The 23,745-nt window shown below is 47.9% G+C and overlaps 1 protein-coding gene across 5 annotated transcripts in view; it reads right to left on the bottom strand.

Annotated features, from left to right (window-relative positions):
* The window catches only part of PBX1 (PBX homeobox 1), a 275,405-nt gene that overhangs the window by 24,584 nt on the left and 227,076 nt on the right, over positions 1–23,745 (bottom strand). For 3 of the 5 annotated variants that reach the window (XM_080824108.1, XM_080824111.1, XM_080824112.1), the window contains 5 exons: positions 21,023–21,213; positions 13,424–13,559; positions 8,598–8,757; positions 1,644–1,756; positions 188–277 (listed from right to left, as the gene is read on the bottom strand). In XM_080824108.1, the coding sequence (XP_080680234.1) occupies positions 188–277; positions 1,644–1,756; positions 8,598–8,757; positions 13,424–13,559; positions 21,023–21,213 (690 nt within the window). The remainder of the gene's footprint in view (positions 1–187; positions 278–1,643; positions 1,757–8,597; positions 8,758–13,423; positions 13,560–21,022; positions 21,214–23,745) is intronic. The other 2 variants (XM_080824109.1, XM_080824110.1) reach the window with 2 other exon arrangements.

Below are 23,745 nucleotides of genomic sequence, written 5' to 3'. Positions count from 1 at the left end.
GCCCGGTCGCCACTTTTTGTGTGGGGAGAACGCTGCCCACGGCGTGGCCGATACAGACACGAGAAACTAGGTGACCGTAAACCTAAGAGAAGTCCTACTAAGTGGCATTCCGAGCCCTATGGCTTTGAAATAATTGGTTATGATAGAATAAAAACAAAGGGTGGGGTGGGGGGCCTTGTTTTCTTACACTGATGCCCTGCGGACTGTACATCTGACTGGCTGCGAGTCCGTCACTGTATCCTCCTGTCTGGCTGATAACATGGCGAAGGGTATCCACCTAAACGGACGAACAACAACAGAGAGGAGATTAGTCAGGGAGATGCAGGGGAAGGGAGGCAGAGCAGCATCGCGCGCAGGCGACCGTGTGGGCGTGCCAAATTTACACAATCCTGGCCGAGGTATCCTTCCCGGGAGGGGTCCGGTAGGAGGAGGCCGGCCTCTCTAACTGCCAAATCCGTTCTCCTTCTGAGTTCGGTCAGCAAGACGGTAACAAGGTCCGAGGCACCTGGGATTCCCACCACTGAGACTAACCCACAGCGCTGCAGGAGACGGTGGGGGATGGGGGACGGAGTGAAGGAACCCCCCCTCCGTAGGAACCACCCTACTCCGCTTCTCCTCCGCTGGTCCCCTACAGAAGTCCAGGCTCTGTCTGCAGGGGGCCTGGGCAGCCGCCTCCCAGAGAGAGCGGTATGTGACTGACACTGGCCTTACGAAGACCCAGGTGATGGCCAGCTGTAAGGTCGCTCAACCAGTCTGACCACAGCTCTTCACACTTGTCCCTAGGCTGTGTTTCCCGAATCACTGGCCAGGTGGTCTCCTCCAGGCGTCAGGTACACCCTGTTCCGCAGGCAGCGGGGGAGACTGGGCTAACGGGGCTCAGAACTTCCCTAGCCATTCTGACCCAGAGCATTCGACTTGACCCTCTCCCGGCAGGCTCTGTGCTGAGACAGTAGGGTGGCTTCCTGGGATGGAGTGAAGACAGGCTGTTCGCTAATGGGCACCGAGGGTTTACACCACACGACCGGATTTTTGCTTCCCAACGTGGGCCCCGACTCATGACCAGAAACCCAAGTCCCGTGACCTCAAGGATGATTGAGAAGATGAGTTTAGTCAACCTGCTCGGGTGTTTTTAAAGCTTGAAATGAAAACAGGAGATACAAAGGTATTTGCCTACTCATCAGTCACCGCCTTATCTGGCTAATAGGGAGTGTGGGAAACCCGCAAGCAAGAGGGGGGCCTGCCGCGGGAGACAGCGGACTGAGCTCCTCCTCCCTTTCCCTTCAGCGAAGAAAGAATCCGCTGCTTCCACGTGCCCGGCGGGCCTTGGTCACGTCGCCCTGAGCTCGCTCCTCTCCTGCTTTCCCAGTGTGGCTGACAAGTCAGAGCCAAATGCATTCACAAAGTGTGGACGAGATTTCCCATGACCATGGTTGTCTTTGGTTTGGTTTGGTTTGGTCGTTGGCAAGATTTTATTTCTACAATTTCCCTCTCTCTCTCTCTCTCTCTTCCTCGCTCTGTCTCCCTCTCTCACCCTCTCCCTCGCTCTCTCCTCTCTTTCTGAACAGAACTGGCAAGTGCCAAGACGACCGAGGGCTCTTGGACTCCAATGCATTCAGCTGGTGGCACATTGGCTGGGTCCCTACCTGTGACTGCACGTTGGCTCCAACCTGGGCCCCTTGGTAAGAGTCCCCATTGAGTGACTGCACGCCCATGAACAAATCTCCAGAGTTTGACATGTTAAAAGAACTGGAAGAACCTGGAAAGGAAAGAGTGAGGCACCTGAATCACAGAAAGGAAAAGGCTCAACCCCTGCAACTAACAGCCAAGAGGAAGAATGACATGCAAAGCAACCCCCCCCCAAAATAAACACTAAAATAAAAATAACATCCACAGAGTCTGGTTAGTAGCATGAAGAACAGAGCAAGCAATAAAGGGTGCGTATCGTTCATGTTACGTGAAGCCACGTCTTACTGCGAGTTGCCAATAGGACTGTGTCCCCGTAACAACTTCAAGCTGAGAAAGGGAATATTTATTCGCCTGTATTCTTCTTAATTTAGTCTATTTGAATTGGAAATGGTCTCCAGGACCTCTCTTTCATGCCCGTAAAATTCTAGGGGTTGCCAGGGGAGCACAAGCTGAAGGATGCGGACTAGTCAATGGATGGTACTTCTGCCACCAAGAGGGCGCGCACAAGCTATTCGGCTGGTTTCCAGATATGCTGTTGCCAACCCATCTGCCTTCACATGGGAAGCAGCCCTGGGGAGGGAGGGTGGGGAATGCGTGAAGGCAATGCCACACATTAGGGCTGGCCATGGGATGGGAGTCCACTGACATTTCTGGTCTCCAGAAAGGAGGTCAAGCTTCTGGCTGGGTAGCAAGAAGCCCAAGAGAGCCTCAAGGACCACAAGAAGATGGGAGGATGGTGACGTCTTCCCTTGGCACCTGCTATTATGGAGGAACGTGAAACAGAATAATGGGCTGGGAATTCTGAAGCATGCATGAAATAGGAAATGCTAATAATAACACTTAAGATAATAATAAAAGTGGGCCTCAAGAGGAGCAGTCAACCATCTGCTTTCACCTCCCAGAGAAGAAGCCTTCTCCCACATAGTTAGCCTTTAGGCAGCACCCAGGTGGCACTATGGTAAACCCGGCCCACCCTCGGCCTCAACACACGGGTGTGGACAAGCTTCTTATTATTCTGAAGTCATCGTGCAGCTCAGCGCATTAGGAAAGAAAGCTCAACGTGCAAGGTTTGGTTAAAACATGACGTTAGCCTAGAAAAGGAGAGACCTTAGGGACCCAGGTCAGTTCCACTCTATTTCCAACTCTGTCTTGCTCAAATCACACTCTTGTCCTCACATTTGACAGCCATCATCCATTTGGGATCACCCAGCAATGATGCCCCAGCTCTGACGTTTTCTTAATCTCCCAAGGTAGGGAATTGCGCTCTCCTAGAGGGCTGTCTCCTGGAGCTCAAGAGAAAGCTTTTTCTGTACTCTGTCACTGTGCTCTATGCTGAACTGCTCATAGGATCCTCATACGTCTAAGGAGGGCGCCATTTTGAAAAACCAAATGGTTCACTTGGGGGGATCCTCAAGGTAGGAAACTTCTCTGTTCTTCTTTGTTTTGGGGATGTCCATCCACACACAAGAACTAGCTGGCTCTTGAGCTACATAAGCTGATTCCCCACTCGCTCTTGTTGTGGGAAGAAGGGAACGCTTTTTCTGGGGGGCAGGAGGGTGACTCGAGTGCCATCTGGAGGACTACGACGTCTCTATAGCTCTGCAACATGTCTTGCCTCATTGGGCATGCACTTCTCAGTTTAGCTTATCTGCACAGAAGTAGACAACCGGGGTCCTGAGCCAAAGAGGCACAAGGTCTGACCAGGCAGGGCAGCCTGTTCTGGAAGTTTCTTCCAGTAATGTGGTGCCAATCTCCCCAACAGGTGGCTGAAGCAGGGTATGGCACAGATCACATAATTCCCCGGCCTGCACGTCCTACCTACATCCTTCTCAAACTTACTTTCCATCAGAGCTACAACCTAAATAATAAGAGCCATTTTGCCATCATTTATCACACACGCTCACATTTAGATGGCATCAGAACCAGGAATAGTCAGCTCCAGGACCCCAAATTATAATTGCTTATATAATATCATAATTTTTTGCCCTCCCCCCTCCCCCAAGAGTGTTCAGTTGGATGCCCAGATACATTCTTTCTTTCTCTCCCAATCAAATACCATGTAATAAACCCACACTCCTTATGCCTGGCTGATGGTTTATTGGAAATGAGCACCCAGCCCGAGAAATGGGAGAGACCCCCAAAGGGCAGTGCTGGTGCCAAGTAAAGGGGCCACGCACACCACAAGAGAGCAGACAGAAGCCCACACAAAACTCAAAATGAGGAGGAGAAGACATGTTCTTCATCGGGCACTGGAAGGGAGAAAGAAACTTAGCACAGGACGGACAACTTCCTGAGAAGGAGGTATCCTTGACAGAGAGCGAACGGGCTGTCTTGGAGGTGCCACAAAGTCTCAAAGAATTCCCACGGAATGACCTGGCTTGCGGAGAAGGTCCTTCAAGAACCCCGGGGGCAGGGGGCTGGAAGGTAATCCGCGATTACCACAAGGCACACTTTGAGATGTGCTCGCCAATTAAAAGGTTCTGAGTTTGGAGTGGGAAGGGAGGCACGTGTCCCAGGTAAGCCGTCACCCAGACATCGGGGGCACGTACAGAGCGGAGCCCGCCCTCCACTAGACAGACAGGACATAATGGATCACCTATGGATTCTAATGCCCAGGCTCCGGCACGTATGATGACGGGGAGATGTGTTAACATCCATTTCCCTAAGATCGTTTTCCGAAGGCTGCATTTCTACTCTAAAGAGTCCTCAGGAGACTTCAATTTGTTCGAGGGCGGGGGCGGGGGGATAGAACAACAATTCACTTCATTCTCTCCCCAAAACCCCAGAATACTAATGATAAAATGTAAACTTAGAGCAAGGTTTCCGGACACTGGCACGATTGACATCTGGGGCTGGAAATGGGCTCATGGTGGGGGAATGTTCTATGTGCCGTAGGATGACAGTCTTCCATCTCCCTAGCCTCTAGTCGCCGGAAGCCAGCAGGACCCGCCTCCCAGAACCCTGACAGCCAAATGTGTCCAAGCACGACCGAATGTCCCCTGACGTACAAGTTCGCCCTGTTGAGAACCAATGACGCAGAATGAGAGAGGTGTTACTTTTTCTTACTGAGGAACTCGAAGGGTTTACAAGTACTGGCGTGTTGTTCCTCAGAGCGTTTTTATGAAGCAGATGTATGGCAAATACTGCCTTCCTGTCGCAGTTTTGAAATCAAGGCTCCCAAGAGATCAGGGGGCAGCCGGTCAGACTAGACTTTCAACACCATTTGGAGGCTCAAAAGATGAGGCCTCTTTGCTAGACACAACTTCATTATGTCTCGGGTTTGCTTCTCTATTTTCCGTGATTATTCCCCTTCTAAACTCCAAAAATCACTGTTGCTTTCCACCCAGGACAAGGCACAAGAGAGAAAGGCTGTCTGATTTGATGGGAAACTCCTTCAGAAGGTACATGTGGCAAGGTTCTAGAGTTCCAATTCCGGCAGGCTTGTGTTTTCATTTTCTACTAAGAAATTAAGAGAAGAAAGAACACAGCAGAAAACATCCATGGCATTCATTCTTTCATTTGGTTAAAAAAAAAAAAAAAATTCCAAGAGTTCCTATGGATTTACTAAGTGTCAGCCAGCCTCCCTAGGTGTGTTACCTCCTTTCTAACGGTGTGTATTACATACATAAACTTCTCTTAGGAAGCCAGAATCTAGGGGGTTTAATATGATCATCTTCCCCCAATCCAGAAAACACCAAACTTTCTATTAGGGGTGTAACAGATATGTACAAGGGCTTGCCACTAACTATATAGTGCCAGAGGAAGAAATTTCATGGCTGAGCCTGCCGTCCTTGAATGAACACACACACACACACACACACACACACACACACACACACAGCCAGCAAAAAAAGATTCCAGATGGGGGAGGGAGTCCTTAGCCTCAATAAGCCTGGGATTGCTTCGCTAATCACAGAATCTAATCAATTGTCAACGCTGATGCTATCTGCCACAGCAAACATCTGCAAGGCACAAGCCAACTTCTTCCTTCCTGGATGCTGATAACCTGACCTTCCAAAAGGGGCCCCGTTTTTCTGAGATCTTATTTACCTGCTTTTCTTATCTCATCAAAAATAGACACGAGAATGGATCCCTCTAGGTGATTCCAGAAGTATGGACCCAAGGTTATAATGATCGCTTCAGATGGTCCCCATTTTTGCTTTTTTTTCCCCCGGAAAATGTAACTTTCTTCTCTTCCTTCTATTCTTTCTCTTTGTTCCAGGCATTCTGCTCGACTCTGCTGATGTCAACTATGAAGCATGCGGGGTACCTCTCTACCTGCTTGCTCGTCCCCCATGGGTCCTCATTCCAAGTGATTTTAATGAATTACGCTTAAGGAAATAGGAGATCAGGCATCTATCCACAACCAGGAATATTCAGAAGTGACCTAAATAAAGCCACTGAAGAAGTGCTTGTCCACACAAAAGCCTCTGGAGGGAAGAAGATTTACTTGCCAAGTATCCTTTTTGCAATAGAAATGAGTAATGTAAATTTAGTAAAGCTTCGGGGCGGGGGAGGGCCCTGCTTCAACATTAAGGATATAAAAAGTTCCCAGGCTCCAGAACTCTTAAATTTCAAACTCAGCCAAATTATATCTTCACATATTAACCTCTTATTTAAAACTTGTGTCTATGTCAATGACCCTCTATCCTTCGGCGTTATCTAGGAGCTAGTATGTGACTTCCTAAGCACCCTGTGTGAAAAGTCTGAACACTTTAAAGTTCTCACTTTATCTGTGCAGGGCTCTGGGTTGTGATAGCAGCAAAGGAAAATACAGAAAAGCCCGTGTATAACTTTTCCTGTAAAAACGTTGATGAATGAAACTCCCACGCTATTGCACACATACAATAGTATTTTTTTTTGTCTCTACTGAAAAAAAAAAAAAAAAGCACTACAAAGGGGTTCCTCTGCATATTATTTCCAACAACTTAAGCACTACTGGAAGGCTGAGCTCCAATTTTCCATAATAATTTACTTGGTGCTTAGAATAGTCACCTAAGCTTAAGCTAGCAGAAAAATTCTTTAGAAAACTGTAATCATTGACTGACATTCCAAGAGAGCCAACGTAATTCTTAAACACAGAGTTGGGGGGGGGGGTTAAAATGCTTACTTTTCTCTTTTTAAGTGCCTTAGAAAAGAATAAAAAGTTACGGCTTTAGTAATGAAGGGGGTCCACAGGGCCCTTCTAGGGACTAGTCATAAATCATGCTCAACCATCTGCAATGCAGATCTATCCGCGACGGGAAAAAGTCATTTTGATATCTGTTTTGCATTATGATAACCTTTGCAGGAGTGGTGAGTGTGTTTTTGCTAATGCTGACAGGACTGTACTTCTACCAGAGACAAGTGAACATGTCTGGCTAGGAGGGTGATTCAACGAGTGTTGCTGGCCGGAGACTGAAATGCTTAAGAGTTGACCAGATGGGGAAGAAGGGAACTCTTTGGTTACTGAACCTCGTAGTCTTGATCCTTTGTCAATCATGCCATGAAGGGGAAAGAAGGAAATAGACACACACAAACCTCAAAAAGTAAATAGGCTCCTCAGAGTTGTTCAAATTGGTGTGCCGGGAAAAATACATAACTAGATCGGATTCTACACTGTCTTATCATGTCCATGCTTACAAAGCCCAGGCCACTCTTCGTGCATGATTCCATTTAAACAAAAGAAGGCATGGTGGTACAGCCCACTGGCTTGGAGAACCTTAGAACAAATTAGGGCCTCTAGAAGCTCACAGAAGACGTCAGTATGTGGAGCCTTATAGATCTCCAGTAACAATCCACCATAAGGTAGAGAGAGAATTTATTTTAGTAAACAAACAAGCTTCGGGGGTCAAAGGCACTTCCCAGAAATGTTAGAAATTAGATTTTTAATCATCTTACGGTCAAACACATTTAAATTTGTGACCCTTCAAGTTGGAGGCATTGGTCTTCTTAGATGTGTGTCCCACCCCCACAATCAATGCAGTGGTTCATTATAATGAATAATGTGAGAATAATCTGAGGCCAAAATTATTTAATAAGGAAGCATTTCTGGGTTTCCCTTACCAAACAAAACAAAACAAAACAAAACAAAACCCCCAAAAAAGTGCCAACATGCCTTCCACAGCATACAGATACTAAGGTTATATTTTATGTATTATTGATTATGTTTTTTTTTTCATGTGTGGAAATTCAGAACTGGTGGTACGAGGCAAACCCCAAAATATATTATGTTAGCTTAAACTCTGAAGTTAGTGATGTAATGCACATTCACTAAAATAAAACCAGGGGCAGAGGCAGAGCACACGACTAATAATACTACAACAGGGAAACTGGAATCTGAAAAATGTGAATTAATGACTGGCAATTTTCTTTGTAGTTTGCATAAAGAAACCAGCAAAATAAAACAGTGAAGAAAAACAATTCTAAACCACGTTGAGCAGTAACCCCAGTCTGGCTTTGTAGACCAAAGCATTACAATGAGGAATATTCCTGCAGAGAATGTAGGCTAGTAGGTCACCCAAACAGTATGTGATGGGAATAGCAAAATAGACAAGGATAAAAACTTTATGTGAAACAGACCAAAGGCCAGAGCCCTCAAGGGACTATGTCCAAGTATTAGAGCTAGTTCATAGTCATCTTTGAAAGGAGAATGTGAAGGTCCTCTCTCCTCAAAACCAACCAATTTAGGTCTGTCCAACTTAAACAGACACGTGGGTGCAAACCTCCAGACAAGCCCGTCTTATGAACAGTAAAACACGCTGCTCTTTGGAAATGAAAGGAAAACCCCAAAGTGGCATCAACAACAAAAAGGACAATCAAATACATAAGTCAACCAACCGGAAACCTGAAGAATGAAAAGAAAACTCCAACGTAGGAAAAGCAAGTATAAAAATGGAGCACGATCCCCCCAAATCAAAGAAAAAACTAACCAGCTGAGTTAGGAGTCGAGGGTGAGTTAGCTTGGCTTCCATGGGCTGACACATTGGTAGCAGTGACAGCCGTTTTGGCAGCATAAATATTGGCTTCCTCTTGAAATTTACCTATGTTCTTCTTGTACCGGATTCGCTTATTTCCAAACCAGTTTGATACCTAGAGCAGTTTAAGAGAAGAGGAGAACGTTAACATTTCGTCCTGTGCAGACATCTCAGAGGAAAATTAAGGCATCAGGGGAGGGCTGGAGGCAGGCTACGGGGCTGATCCTATTCTGATTTTGCAACAACTAATGAGATCTAAAGGAAGGGCACCGAGAGGGGCCATTGCGTACAATGCGATTCTCTTGCTTAAGACAACACCATTTAGCAAAAACAATGCAGCAAACCGTCCCACGGAAGAGCTGCTCATTTGGATTTGGACAATTTTAGTTTAGGACGAGCATTTTAAATTGGGTTACCTCCTAAGAACATGACCCCAAAATAAACACATCGTTTCAGGAGAAATGTTACTTATCAATGCTAACACTGACTTTGAATAATCAAGAGGCACAGACTTGTTATCATCCATACAGATCTGTATCAACATACAGGTGCTCTCACTGAGGGATTAATTTCACATTTTTACAAGCTGAAGAACGCTAATATGGACCACATGCTTAGCCACAGGTACTACAGACCTTAGGATCCAGATAATTCCATCAGATAGATTTCACCAAGAGTTTTGTGTAAAGCTTGGGGTTAGCTACACAAGGAAAAACTGAAGCATACCAGAGATTAGTCCTTAGAATCCCAAGCTTTAAATGTTAAAGCCAACACACAAAATAAACCTAATTTACTTTCACTTGTTAATTTATTTCCTTTTTGTGACTCACAGCAGCTGTCCCGGCTTGATTCCGTGTCCCTGTTCCCTTTATACCAAGACCCCTGTTCTGACACAAGAGGCGACGCAGCGAAATTCAAGTGTTACCTCTGTCATTCCTACCTTATGAAGTACGTTTTATACCCCATGCTCCAGATGTGATTTCAAACTAAAATGTGTGTGTGTTTTTTTTTTAAATAAAATTACAAAACAAACCATGAATCTGGTGACAGAAGAGGAAGGTGATAATACAGGTACCACTGCTGACATGTACGTTCTATTTACCCGAACAATGGCGGATAAAGGACATTTTTGCAAAACCGTAGTTACCTTTGAAACGCATTAGCAAAACTTAAAAATCTCACAAGGTAAGCCCTCCTTTGCCTGTGTGGCTTCCACTACGGGAGAAATGTTAAGCCTTTGTTATCAAAACCAAACCATACCACTGCAGTATTAGTAAACGAGAGGGAAAAAATTCAGTGACAAATTGCTTGATTCATTGTCAATGCGGGTGTCTACAGGAGAGGAAGGGCACTCTGGGGCCATTTTAGGACCATAGCATATCTAATTCCATTCCCAAACTCATGCTTTCCTTAGTATAACCTTCACTATCTGTATGAGGGAGAGGAAAAGAGGCAGCGAGACTTTTCTAAGGTAACTGGGTGCATTGGAAAAAAGGGGGAAAGATGAAGATCACCTAGGAGGACTTTTGAGGAAGGAAAGAAATGCCTGAGGTCTAGTTAAATAAGCTACGTGAAAAGAGGAGAAGGAATGTTTTGTGGGAGTGATTCCCTTCTCAACAAGAAGAACCAACAGGTGGGCAAGATGCGTAGTCAGCTCAGGCGTTCCCTACACAGCCCACAAGGTGATACTGGGATGCCCTGAGCCATGTACGTAATCAGTGCTTTCAATAGTTAACTCATTGTTCACAGTCATAGAGGGTCTACTGTGTGCTAGGCACTAGGGACACATAGAGGACAGACACGGTCTGAGACAGGTGATACAGAAAAAATAATCGGTTCTCTGGGGAGAGTCTGATCACATTTCAAACACGTTAAGTTTGAAGAGCTTGGGCAGAGCCATGGCAAAGTCCAGTGGGAAGGGAGACACACGAGCTTGGTGTCCTAGAAGTCTCATCTGAGTATTCAAATAAAGGTATACCTGCAGCGATAAGCAGAGAAGAGATCACTCAGAGCAAGTGTGCAGGATAGTCCTTTTCCAAATTGAGTGTGCATGGAGAGATTGTTCAAACAGATTTCCCCCCATCCTCCCTTAATTCTGACTCAGGACTGGGGTCAGACCTAAGAATTTACATTTCGAGCCAGCTCCCAGCAACTGCTAAGGTTGCCTTCTGTAGACCACACTCCAAGCAGAACGAGTATAGAGAGGAAGGACTATTGAGGAATCAGAGGAGAGGCTGGTCTACAGATGGATTTAGGTGTATCTGCACGTTTTTGTTTTGGATCATGGGAGGAATCGACAGGAAGTAGATTTTGAAAGAACCTGTAGCATAAAAAAATGGTTAAGAACCATGGGGATAGGCCTGAAGAAATGAGGGCTAAGGAAAAAAAAATGGTATTTCTAGGGTAGGTAGAGACAGTAGATCCTCTAAGACCAAGCAAAAGTGGCCCAAGAGAAAGAAGGAAACTCCACAGAGAACAGTATCAAGGAAGCCAAAGTAGGAGAATTTCAAGATGGAGGGGTAATTTTTCTTTTAAAGATTATTCATTTTGAAAGAAAGAGAGAGAGAGAGCACGCGAGCGCGCATGGGGGGGAGGGGCAAAGGGAGAGACTCTTCCGTGCTGATTCCCCGCTGAATGGGGAGCCTGACATGGGGCTTGATCTCATGATTCTGAGATCATGACCTGAGCTGAAACCAAGAGTTAGATACTTAACTGACTGAACCATCCAGATGCCCCAAGCTCAGGGGGAGGGGTAATTATTAACCCCCCAAAATGACAACAACAACAACAAAAAGCCCCAAAAGTAAGAAGGAAAGAGACAGCCCCCAAATGGCAAAATTTAAAAAATCCAAAATCGGGATCCCCTAGATTTGGGAACTTAAGGGAGCTTTAATAAATCATATGGTCCAACAAACCATGACTGGCAGTTGGGATGACTAAGACCCGACAAGAGGGAGTTCCCTAAAAATCTCACAGTTGACTCTTGACAAAAACATGCTCCTAGACAAACACTCTTATTATTGTATCACATCATATTGTCTTGTCTCCCACAGGGACTGGTCTGGCAAAAGTGGAACAGCTCCGTTGTCGTTGGGAGGGAGTAATGTACTGGGGAAGGAAGAATGGTGTGGCCTTATGGTGGGTGAAGCAAAGGGAAAGGTGATACAGTACGTAAATATTCATTTTAATGGACAAATTATGTGCACCTGGGTTTCCCTAACAAAGGAAGTGACAGTTGCTGGAACAGGCCAGGATTCCATCTTTGATCTAGATATAATACAGACTAGCTCCAGAAGAGTTCATTCTACCATCAACAGGGATTTAGAATTCCAAGTCCCAGAATTAGAAGTCAGAGAGTCTAGTGATTTAATTCTACTACAGAAGCAGAAGATTCCATGTGTCAGATTTACTGATGGTCAGTTAGTGATATGGTTCGTGCCCGCAACCATTCCTCAAACATGCAACAAATACCAGAAACCAGCAAATGCCTTTCCTTGTGGACAAGGGATCTAAAGTTGGTCAAGAATGGTTAGAGACCCAGACAAAACCAGGCGACCTGAGTTTGACCACTCATGTTCTGTTTTCCTACAGTGAAGACTGGAACAACCTTCACTTGGGTCAAAGTACCTAAAGAAGGTCGGAGTTGCAAGGGTTGGTGTTTCCAAGGCTACTGCCAAATCCCCCACAGCTTGTTGGGCAGGCCCTGGAGAGCCCTTCATTGCACATACTCTGTGTAGAGGTCTGTATTCTGAATGGACCTAACTGGGCTTAGTTAAGCACCGATTGATGGGATCAGCACCCAGCAGGGAGTAGGAGAAGCCAGGATTCAAGTCAAGGAAGCACAAAGGCTCAGCTGATACAAAACAGCATCTAGTTTGCTTGAAAAATGCTAAGCGAAGTTTCTCACTAGAGTAGGCTTCTTTCCCCCCTTCTCCTACCCCTGTTATGGAAATGCCAGTACACCGAATTCTCTTGCATGAGACGTGTATCGGCAGGACTTTCCTCTTCTCTGACAGCTTTCAGAACTATCATTACTGTTCTCAACTAGAGACTAGGGACGGTATTTGAGGTTCAGATGAAAAAAGTTCTGGGTGGATCCCTTGAGTAGACGAAATATACATACGTGTAAATATTGCCTACTTTTCTACTTCATGCTAATGCTGAAGACTCCAGGTCAATAAAAATGTTTTACCAGGTACCTTTCCATGTCAACAGGCACCTGTTATGGTTATCACTCTTGGGGGAAAAGGGGCACTCAGTGACATTTTGCGCAACCGTTCCAATGCAATCATAGTGACACGTTAAAATCCCCACACTCTGTCAGTTACAGAGTGAGCACGTCAAGAGAAGACGTTTGAGTCCCTTTCATTGAAAAGTTCCACTCACTGACTCTGTCCTGGGTTGAACGGAAGATGGGCTAAGGCATGGACTGTGTTTGAGAAAACAGTATGAGAAATGCGGATACTTTCCAAGGACAGCCAAGAACCTTGACCCATTTTTGAAGCAACGGGGCATTCAATGGGAAGAACCCTATCCCTGTTTGGCTACCGGAATCTACTTCTCCCACTCCGGCTGGTCCCTCTCAAGTTTGTCCAGGTATTTACCTAGAAACTCTCCCACTTAAACACAGCAAATGTTTACCTTGAGTGCTTACCTTGTCACGTTAGGGTTTTAGCAAATGGACCTTGCAAGGCATAAAAGCTCAGTAAAGCAAAACCTCCAAGACGCTGCCATGTGGCTCCACCAGACCCAGGCTAGTGGGTCTTTGGAGGGCTCCTTACCTGGGACACTGTGATGCCACACTTCTTGGCTAACTCCTCTTTGGCTTCCTCACTGGGGTAAGGGTTGCTGAGATGGGAATAGAAATATTCATTCAGGATTTCCGTCGCTTGCTTGTTGAAATTCCGTCTCTTCCGCCTTCATAAGGAGAAAGAAAAGAATGACAAAAAAATGTTCACACCAAATAGATATAAAAAGGGAGAGACGAGGACCTACTTCTGTGAAAAGGCAAATTTTTGAGCAAAAAAGTGGATTAGAGGAAATTGGCACCAAGGGGGTGGATGTCAAAGCCATCGTTTCAAGTATCTGTCAAGGACAGACTGTGCATCATGGGGCCCTGACCAGAAGAACAGTCACTAATGCTTGTCCCGGGTGGAGAGGAGCTTGGAGTTTCAAAACTCAGCCACCTTGGTGTTGAATCCTGGACCCACTAAATGCCAGCCGGGGATTTGGGATGCCTCTCCAAGCCCCAGCTTCTTCAGCCGAGAGCGGACAGTCATGCTGGTCCTGCAGGGTGATCGTAACTGGAAAACGAGGCCATACGTGGAGGGTAAACTCTGCGCGGTGCCTGGTACGTGGTGAATGCTGGGTGACAGTCTTTCTTCCTACTGGGCTCCAGGCTTCGGACCTCACCCTTTAGAGCAATCAATTCAAGTTATTCATTTTGCCCAACTTGTGAGATAGCTACGGTTCTTCCCATTTCCCAATGAAGAATGGAGTCCAAAGGTCATTCAGCCTGCGTGTCATAGAACCAAGGTATGAACTCAGGTGCGCCTAACTACAAAACCCAACCTCGTTCTTAGGTACAAATTGCCTCCTGGAAATTACAGACTCTGGAGCCTTAAGTTAAAAATAAGTTATTATTTTCCTTTTATTCCACTCCCAGGTAAATGCATACAGCATTTTCTAAAGGGATCTGGGGAAGAGGGTGTAGAAGGCGCGGGCACTGGCCCGCTGGACTGCGTGACCTCCCTCAGAAGGAGACAAGGAGCACTTTTTAAGCTAAAACAGCTGCTAAATGGTAAAACAAAAGCCCACCGAAATCTCTTCAATACACAGGTTGCTGAAAGGAAGAGAACCACATTTTGAATAAAAGCATTTTTTTTTTAAAGTGCTAATTGAACTAATTTAAAGTGAGAATCACTTGACTGCCTCCTCACAGCTAAGGCCCCTAGGCAGGTTGGGGGAGCTGTTTGGGGATGCCAGGCTCACAGCAGAGGCTGGCTGGCCCTCCTTGAGGAGGGAGACTCGATCTTTGAATTAGCTCTTTTAGCACTCTGCCCTTCTTGCTTTTATCAAAAGCTTTTTCCTTATGGAAGAGATTTCCAGAACATCCTTGGTTATGCCAGGACACAGGATTTCCCGGTTTAGCCCAACAGAAAGCACGGAGCAGCCTTTCTAGACAAGAAATTCAGCTAATATTGTATTTTCAGGGTCCCACTTGGATTAATTAACACAATAAAGTGCCTGATTTTACCGGATGAACACCATCTGTCCATAGGTATTAACCACATCTGTCCAGACTATGCCAAGCCCAAGTCACTTTTCCAAATCATGCTGAGTTTCTGGGTCACCCAGCATCAGAAATTGGATGGAATAGATTCAAAAAAAAAAAAAAAAAAAGCCCAACTCAAAAAATAGGCGTTTGTTAAAAGTCCTTGCCTGGTGGGAATTTGGGGAAGATAGCCAAGTGGCAAACGTGGGCTCCAGACTGTAGATAACCTCTGGCTTCTTCTCTGCCTAAATAAAACAGTTGTCTTAGGCCTGGGGAACTGGACCCTGAAGGCTCCCTTAATTGGGAGAACCTCGGTTCATTCATTCAGCTGTCTGCGTTAGCATCCCACTGTATTTCTTGGGAGTCTTCCAACTGAGCTCAAAGGAAACCTCTCTGGAACGAGCTGGTGGTATGGGGCTGGGGCAGACAAGCTGGTCCCGACTCTCTTCTCACAGTGCTGTACAACCTTCCCCAGGTGGTCTCATCCACTCTGATGGGCTCTCTTATCACCACTCTCAGTGGCTGTCTCCACGGAGGGCCTTGGAAATCCCAAGATCAGGACTTTTCAGACTTCAGAAAACCTAGTGCAAATGAATCCCTTCTGATGGTGAGGTTCTTTGAGCTAGACACCTGGCTTCAGCTGGAAGTGGGATCAGCTTGGTGAGTTAACATTTGTGACTCTGAGCCCATCAAAAGCCGTGGGAGTTGGGTATCTGGGTTTTTAATGTAAGGAATGTGGAGGTGGAGCGGGTGGATACATACCTACTGGATAAATGCAGCATTTTAGGAATGAAACCTTTTGAATCAAGGTGAGTCAAGAGTGGGCGGGGCAGGCGCCACAGACACAGTTGCTAAATACCAGATGTGTTACCTCCTGCCCTGTCCACTTTCCTAAGAGTCGCTGCCCAGCTCCCACTGCACTCCCTAGGCACTTCACACACACCCGGTGTCTCCAAAACTGGCATCGCGTTTCACCTAGACCAGCTCTATTGTCTTCCTTCCCGGCGTTACCACAGACACGGTTCCGTGTATGTAATTTGTTCATGCATTCATTCCAACATGTGAGTACCTAGCAGGTGCCAGAACCTAGGGGTGGTTCTCAACCTTTCCTGCTGTCTTACCTTCATCAGATGATGGGCCCCACAGCAAGTCCTGCCAGTTCTATTCTATTCCAGCCTATTGTTGCTCTATTTTTGAAATGGGTTCAGAGAAGCCACTGTCTATCACGTAATGGCCTGGCTAGGGTTGCACGGCGGCACTTTTGGCAATGAGGGGTAACGTTCTAGATCTCTGCTGCCCAGTCTAGCAGCCATGAGTCTGCCTGTGGCCACTGAGCTACTCAAACGGAGCTGGTGTAACCAGAGTGGCAAATTCTGAAATTTTACTGATTTCAATGTAATTCAGCTAAAATTAGTTTAAATTTTAAAAATCAAATAGCCACTTACTAGACAGTGCAACTCTAGACTAATGCGTTCCAGAAACACTTTCTGGAAGGTATGAACTCACAGCCCTGCCACATACCATCAAGGGCATGAAATGTCTCTCAAACCTCTTGCTTTTGTAATGTCCCAATGTTTACCTTAAAGAAAAATGATCTTCCCCTGGATATTTGAGTAAGACGGGGAAGGTATTTCATACTTATTCTGTGTTCACCCAGTTTGAGGGGCACAGGCTTTAACTGTGGGGTGATACCGCATCCCATTCAGCTCATCTTCAAAAAAAAGCATTAGAGTAATTCTCTCAAGCCATGGATTTGATCATGTCACTAATAATAGTAACAGTAATAATAATAACAAAATATAAATATGATAAATAAAATAATAAATAATATATAAGGTGGTATTCCTTAATATATAAGGAAGTACTGTGTGAATTATGGCATGAATACCATATTCCAGACACTATCCTAAGCTTTTTTTCCTTCATATTATCTTATTTATTCCTGCATATGGGATTAGCCCCATTTTACAGACAAAAGTCCTGGGGCCACTTAGCCCGCCTTAGAAAGGTTGCCAGAATTTGAATCTGAGCAGGCAGTGGGAGAACTTACACTCTAAACGACTGTCTTCCCTCCTTAAAGAGTTCTAACGGTTTCTGCTGCTTCTCAGGGCAAATCCGAAGTCTTCACGGGTATAGTTAAGGGTCTTCAGTGGACCTGTCCTGTCCCCGGTGCCTCATGCCCCCCAGTCCTAAACACGCTCTGCACGATGTCGTCTAGCCACGTCACATGCTAGCTTCTCCATGCCCCAAGGACACTCGTGACTTTTACACTGCTGTGCCTCTTCCCACCAACCCATGAATTTTTCTCCCACAGCATTTGCCACAGGTCTACTCAGGTCTCCCCAGCTACACACCACGTTCCTCGAGGGTGGGAGCCACGTGTCACTCGTCTTTGAAACCCTAGCGCCTCACACATAGTAAGCATTCCAGTGAAGTAATGCTTGTTGATGTTGGCTTACGTTGTTTCACTTTGCCCACGGTCGTCTCTCTGTCTGGCAAACACCATGCTGGCTCTGGGATCCCAAACTGTCTGCCCTCACCCGCATTCTGCCTCCCGCTCAGGCGTGGAGGTGGTGGCAGTACTTCATGAGGAATGCGCCATTTTGTGTTCCCTCGTAAGAGTGTCTGTTTGCCCCACACCACTGTGAGCTCCTTGGTGGTAAGACCCACATTTAAATGTGTTTTTTTTTCCTCTTAGTGATTCCAGTGGCGACTCCAGCATCCAGCAGAGAGTAAAACTCAACGAAAAACATCAATCTAAATGCCGGCCAGTGGGCCCAGGCCTCGCTGTGTGTCCTTCCCTCTTGTTGCCTGCCTTCTACTTTACTACTTTGTTTAACGTAATCCCTCTCTTGGGGTGAAATGCAGAGGTGTCCTCCCAGCTGTTTAATCCTCTTATTGTTGTCTCCGGCAAAATGTTATTGAATAGAAGTCCAAATTATTGCTTGAAAATCATTAAGAGTGTTTGTAAGTTCTCTCTCCCACTTTCAACTGAGAAAATGGTGTTGGTGGTCCTGACGAAAACTTTACCAAGTTGGATAGCACAATGTTCGGTCCACAGCATGGGACAGTAAGTGTCGAATGAATGAAGGGACGGATGGATGGCTTTTTTATTCTGGCACAATTAAGCTGATGTAAAGAAGAGAAAAAGAGTATGACTCCAACGGACAAACCTGGATCAAGTGCTCAGCTGAGGAGTACGGAAGGCGGAATCCTAAGAAGGTACCAGATTCCAGCCTGGCATCCCCGCCCTCCCCGGAGTGTGGGTCGGGCTGTGACAAAGAAAGGATGTCCGTCCTGTGTTTAGGGAGATCAGGTTGAAGCCTTAAAATGGTGAGATTCTCTTGCTGGCTTCCAGGAACAAAGCAAGTAGCCAAGCCGTGAGCCGGCCAGGGAGAGAGTGGTTTCAGGGAGTTGAAGACCTCAGTCCCACAACCCCAAGGAACTGAATTCTGCCCACACTGGGGAGGACCCTGAGCCTCCCCACGATGGGATCACGGCCTCCGCTGACATCGGGATTAGAGCTTTGTGAGGCTCTAATCCTCTAAGAGGATCCCGTTCAACGGGGCCTGGACACCCAAATCGCAGAAACTGTTTCATTAATATCTTTGTGTTGTTGTAAGCTGCCAGATTTGCGATAATCTATTACCGCAACAGGAAACGGAGACAAGGACGGACCTGTGACGTTACAAAGACTGATCCTTTTACTAAGTCAAGCTCCCCTTGTATTTCACTGGTCTTCCACCAACTCTTTCGCCGATGAAGCCCCGCCCACCAGATGCACCGGGCTTTCCGGCGGGTCTGCGAGGTTGGTTGGTTGAGCACCTCTCCAACCACAGCGGCCGGAAGCAATGACAGGAGCCACCCCCACCACGAGGTCTGGGTCAACATTTCTGTTCTAAGCTCAGAAAGCCATTTGCTCAGCCTTGGGCTGGCATGGGGAGTTATACTCTTTCAGTGATACCACATATGCCCTCAAAATAAATTCTGGTAACACTGACAACAGCTTAGTCGTTTTAATATGGAGCCTTGGCTTAGAGGCGCTGACTCAAAGACTGCAACCAAAGTGGCAAAGAGACCCTCTCGTAAGTGACTGTCCCTCTGACGCCAGCCAGAACCACCCAGGTGAGGGCTGGTGGAAGCGGCAGGAATGTGTACAAAGCTCACCCAGTTCTGAGCCTGACCTTCCGCTATACACAGCACAGGTACCGCGAGCAGAAATCCAGCAAGACGGTGACTCCGCCTCTCCCTTCTCCCCGGGGTTCTCCCTGGACGAGAATCCAGTCTGGGCCCCACTTTTCTCTTTTTTCAATATCTACCCACATAAATACCAACTCCAGAATTTTAACTAGGGGAGTTGCCATGGGGATGGAAGCAACACACGCAGAGGGGCGGTGGCGGCTGCACGGGCAAAGGACCCAGACAGAGGCCACCAGTCACTTGTGCTCTGCACTCAGCCTGCTTTCAAGAAGCCGGGTTGGCAGCAGCCCCGAGGCGAGGGAGATGCACGGGGGCCCTGCTTCAGGGAGACTCTGCCTCCCCCGTCATCACCACACCCGGCCAGAAAAAGCCCTCTTTGTGTGAACTTTCTCTTGATGTGCCCTATGGAATTCTGGTGGCCTGCGATACACCTTGCTAGCTGGTACTCTCATCTCATATTCCATGTGACCCAAACACACTGAATAAAAAGGGAGTTTAGGAGATGCCAGGGAGTTTTAAAGGTCTGTGGATTGCAACGATCATAGCTGTGAACAGAGAGAAATACAGGTGAGAGAGCTGAATAATGCATGAGTTTGGGGGTAAACAACTTGTACAAGGAGCAGTGAATCTTTCCGTCTCGTTGAAAAGGGACAAAACTGTAGATCATGAAATGGCACACGACATTGACACGTGGGCAGTTCTAATAACTAAAACCAGAGCCTGGGATGATTATTAGGAATCGGAGTAATGAATGGGGGAACCTGCATGTAGAGAAGCTGGCTAATCTGAGACGGCGGTTGATGGCGAAGGACGTCCACACCCTGTAAACATGTCTGCTAGATCAATGATCAAAACTCTCCTCTCAGGTATATGAAAGACACGATTATCACCAACTTGCAGGCTACCTAACAGAAATTAAAGAAACTGGAGGGATCTGGATCAATCCACTGGTCTAGAGACTATGGGCCCAGAACTGATTACGGGTTCTCTGTTCTCAGTTTTTAACTTTAAGACGACCTCTCTTTCTTTAAAATATTTTATTTATTTGTCAGAGAGAGAGAGAGACAGAGCATGATCAGGGGAGAAGGGCCGAGGGAGAGGGAGAAGCAGGCTCCCCGCTGAGCAAGGGACCCGATGTAGGAATCGACCCCAGGACCCCCGGATTGTGACTGAGTGCAAGGCAGATGCGTCACCAACTGAGCCACCCAAGCATCCTGAGGAACTTTCTATCCAGTTTCTTCGACTGAATTCTATGAACTCACAAGCGAGTTCATGAGTACCAATGCCAGATGGAAAACGTCAAACCTTGATTGAAAATGTGGTGCCCAGCAGACCGGCCCCTGCTCCTCGGGGCCCGTGGGACCAGGCCCTATTCATCTTTGTGCTCCTGAAACTTAGCCCCGAGGATGCCACATGGTGATCTACTTGCAAATACTCGTTGAGCTGAACTCAGTGCACTCTCTACCTGTCTGCAGTGTGGAAAAGACCTCAGGTCTCAAACCGCACCATCTTTCTGGACAGCGTGGGTCACTGCAGCGTCCAGCGAGCCCGCCGCAGCCTGGAGCTCCAACACACACCGGAAAAAGGGGTACTGAGCGGGACGAGAATGCTGCCTTTGCTCTCACCCCCCTCACTCGTCCCTGCTTCTCATTCAGAGTGAGCAGCCGGGGCAAGAGAAAGCGTCCTCTCTCATCACCCCGTTTCCTGATCGGAGCGGTCTGAAACCAGTGGCTTAGGCAGTCGTCTTGCAGTCTCCCTGCCCAGCCTCCCTAGAAGCTCGCGCAGGCCACCCTCCACCTGGCCTTGGACACGGTGAAAATGCAGCCTCTAGAGAGGGCCAGGTGTGGGTCCCAACCCTGCAGCCGGGATCCCCCCAGGGGACAGGAGGCTCTATCAGGTGACTCACCGCGCGTCCAGAAACCGGGAGCGCAGGATCATGACGGCCTCGCACGTGCTCTGTTTGAGCTGCATCTGGATGGAGCTGAACTTGCGGTGAATGATGCTGACCATCCGCTCGATCTCCTTCGGGGAGATGGGCCTGGTCCGGCTCTGCTCCCGCAGGAGGTTCATCACGTGGGTGGTAAACTCGTTGCACGCCTGGAACGGCAGGACAGTAAACACCGGCGCGTGGGGAGGGTCCGGGCCTGGACGGAGGGCCGCGCGGGCCTTCCTAGAGACTCACACACGTGGAGACACCCCCAGCTAGTCTGTGGGGGTTTTATCACATCGGAGGGACAAAAGAAATGCCGGGCCTGGAAATGCCTTGCGTCCTGTTTGACTCTAACTTTGGCCGCAATTGAGATTTTTCTAAAAGGGTAAAGAGAAGTCTTAACCATCTTTTTTTGCAGGATTTCACTACAGTGGAAGGGGAGAATGTGAATCCCAGTGTAAAATACACCCCACGACCCTTCACCCCAATGTTAACAGCTGAAGAGAGCTTGGGGTCAGACACGGCATGAACGTCTACCCTGCTCATTATCTCTGATACAGCAGAACCTCCACGTGTCCATCTGGGGCTGCGTCATCAGCCAAAAGAATGGAGTCAGGAAATGAAAGCTAACCCTTCTGAGAGACATCACATCCACCTCTGTCTCCTTTCAGTTTTATCACGAGCATTCCCGCCTCTGCTGACCTCTTGAAGACCCACTATCTCCACAGCACAAACTGGAAATCTGTCCTCAGAGGCCTTGCGGGAATGACATCAACGTGCTGGGGGATTCAGGAGCCGTCCCTGCAGAAGGGCGCACTCTCCGGTTACACCCACGAGCCATCCGCTCAGGAGGGAAGGTTAAAGATCGCTTTGCCCCTCTCCTATTCTCCAGGCGAGTAAACCCTGGTGAGTAAAGCCCAGGGAGAGGGGAGGCTTTTTCCTAACGCACTTCTGTCCTTTTTCAGGGCCCAAACTTGCTCCTCTGAACACTACTGGCCTTCCTTGTGGTGACGATTACTCAGCATCTCAAGTCTGCTTGCCTCAGCAGAGCCGTCAGTCGGAAATATCTAGTCACGGGTTAACTGATGGCAACGTTATAAAACTGTAGTAGATTTGTAACGAAACAGGCAAGCAGTCTTTGACGAAGAACTAGGGACTCAAAGGGCTCCAACTTAATACCAATCCCAGAAGCACTCTCGTTAACGGTAACACCACACCGCCACCCTCCTTACAGCGCAAAGCCTCTCCTGTCTGTCAGGAGCGCAGTGACGACGACACAGTCACTCCTCAGCTCTCAAAGAAATCCTTCCAGGTTGGTGGGCCAAAGATACCTAGGCAGACGTATCCACCAGGCTGTGTCTACACCAGGACTGAGAGGCCTGGTCTTTGAGGCCACCTCCGTGAGTGTCTGAGCAAAGCCTTTCACTACTCAGGGCCTCATTTTACTCATCTGAGGGAAGGGACTCAATCATTCCTACCCTTAAGCCAGGCCAGCAGCCCGTATGTATGGTCTTGTCCAGCGGGCTGCCGATGGAGTCCCTCGCGCTCAAGAACACGGCAGAGTGGGTGTGACAGGGGCCAGGATGGCCTGCAGACAGATGCTGCCTCTGGGACTCACTTTGCTGTGAGACCTCGGAAAGTTACTCAACCTCCCTGGGACTTGTCTCCCTTATTTGTGAAACGGCAGGGTCGGGGGGGGTACCCACTTCAAAGGGTACGGTGAGGCTCAGAAGAGCCACTAGGTGTGCGTCTGGCTGTGTCAGGATGCATCCAGGCGCCCGTTTCCCTCTCGGTAAAAAGAAACAGGGTCATGATCACCTTCTTTCTACCCCGAGGGTACTTGTGGAAGATTCATCCATAGATCAGATCCATCTAGCATTCTGCTCTCCGCTAAGAAAATTACTACATAAACTCTGCATCTGTATGATCAGCTTCTTCTCTGCCAACCCACCCTCCAATTGTAAACAAAGGGAAGGACACAAAACGTGGCATCGAGTCCATTCTAAGAGGCCACGGGGTGGGGAGCGCAGGGCTAGGCACACAGCAAGCACCCCAACCAGCTCTGTGGGCAAACGGGGCCCCTCGCTGGCCTGCAGCCTCCTCATCCAGGGTGGGGCCGGGGGCGGGGGTGGGGGGACTCGAACGGTGGAGGAGCTGGGCGCGAGGAGGCATCAAGTGCACTCCTCTCTGCCGGGAAGCCCCAGCGCTGGGCTCGTAATAATGTGCTTCATTACAGGGAGCCCAAATAATCGCAGTATCTGATGTTTATCCGAGACGTTTTATCCCGGGGCCCTTTCCGCTCTGCCATAAACAGACAGTGGGGTCTTTCCACCCGCCGCGGAGGTGGAACAAGGCAGCTGCCGAACAGCTGCTCCGAGCACACAGCGGAGAGCGGAGACCGGTTCCAAGTCTGCTTCAGGCGGCCAGGACATCACGATCCAGGTTCCTCTGGGACCCGACCGACCCACACACCGCGTCCTCCTCAGATCCCGCAAGCTGCCGCTTTGGAAGCCGGGCGGCCCCTGTTGGGTCAGGCGTTCCCGATATGACAGTGACAGGAAGAGTTGGGGTGACAACGGCTCATTAACGAGAACCCTCACTGGCCGAGAGCTTCTGGGACAGGGTCGGGGGTAGGGAGCCTCTGCTCTGGACAGTGACTTTCGGAACCTGACACTCACTCCAGGTGCCCCTAGAGAGTT

Source organism: Martes martes (genome assembly GCF_963455335.1).
Source record: "Martes martes genome assembly, chromosome: 15".
Classification (NCBI taxonomy): Eukaryota; Metazoa; Chordata; class Mammalia; order Carnivora; family Mustelidae; genus Martes; species Martes martes.
This window is presented reverse-complemented; position numbering and strand designations above follow the sequence as displayed.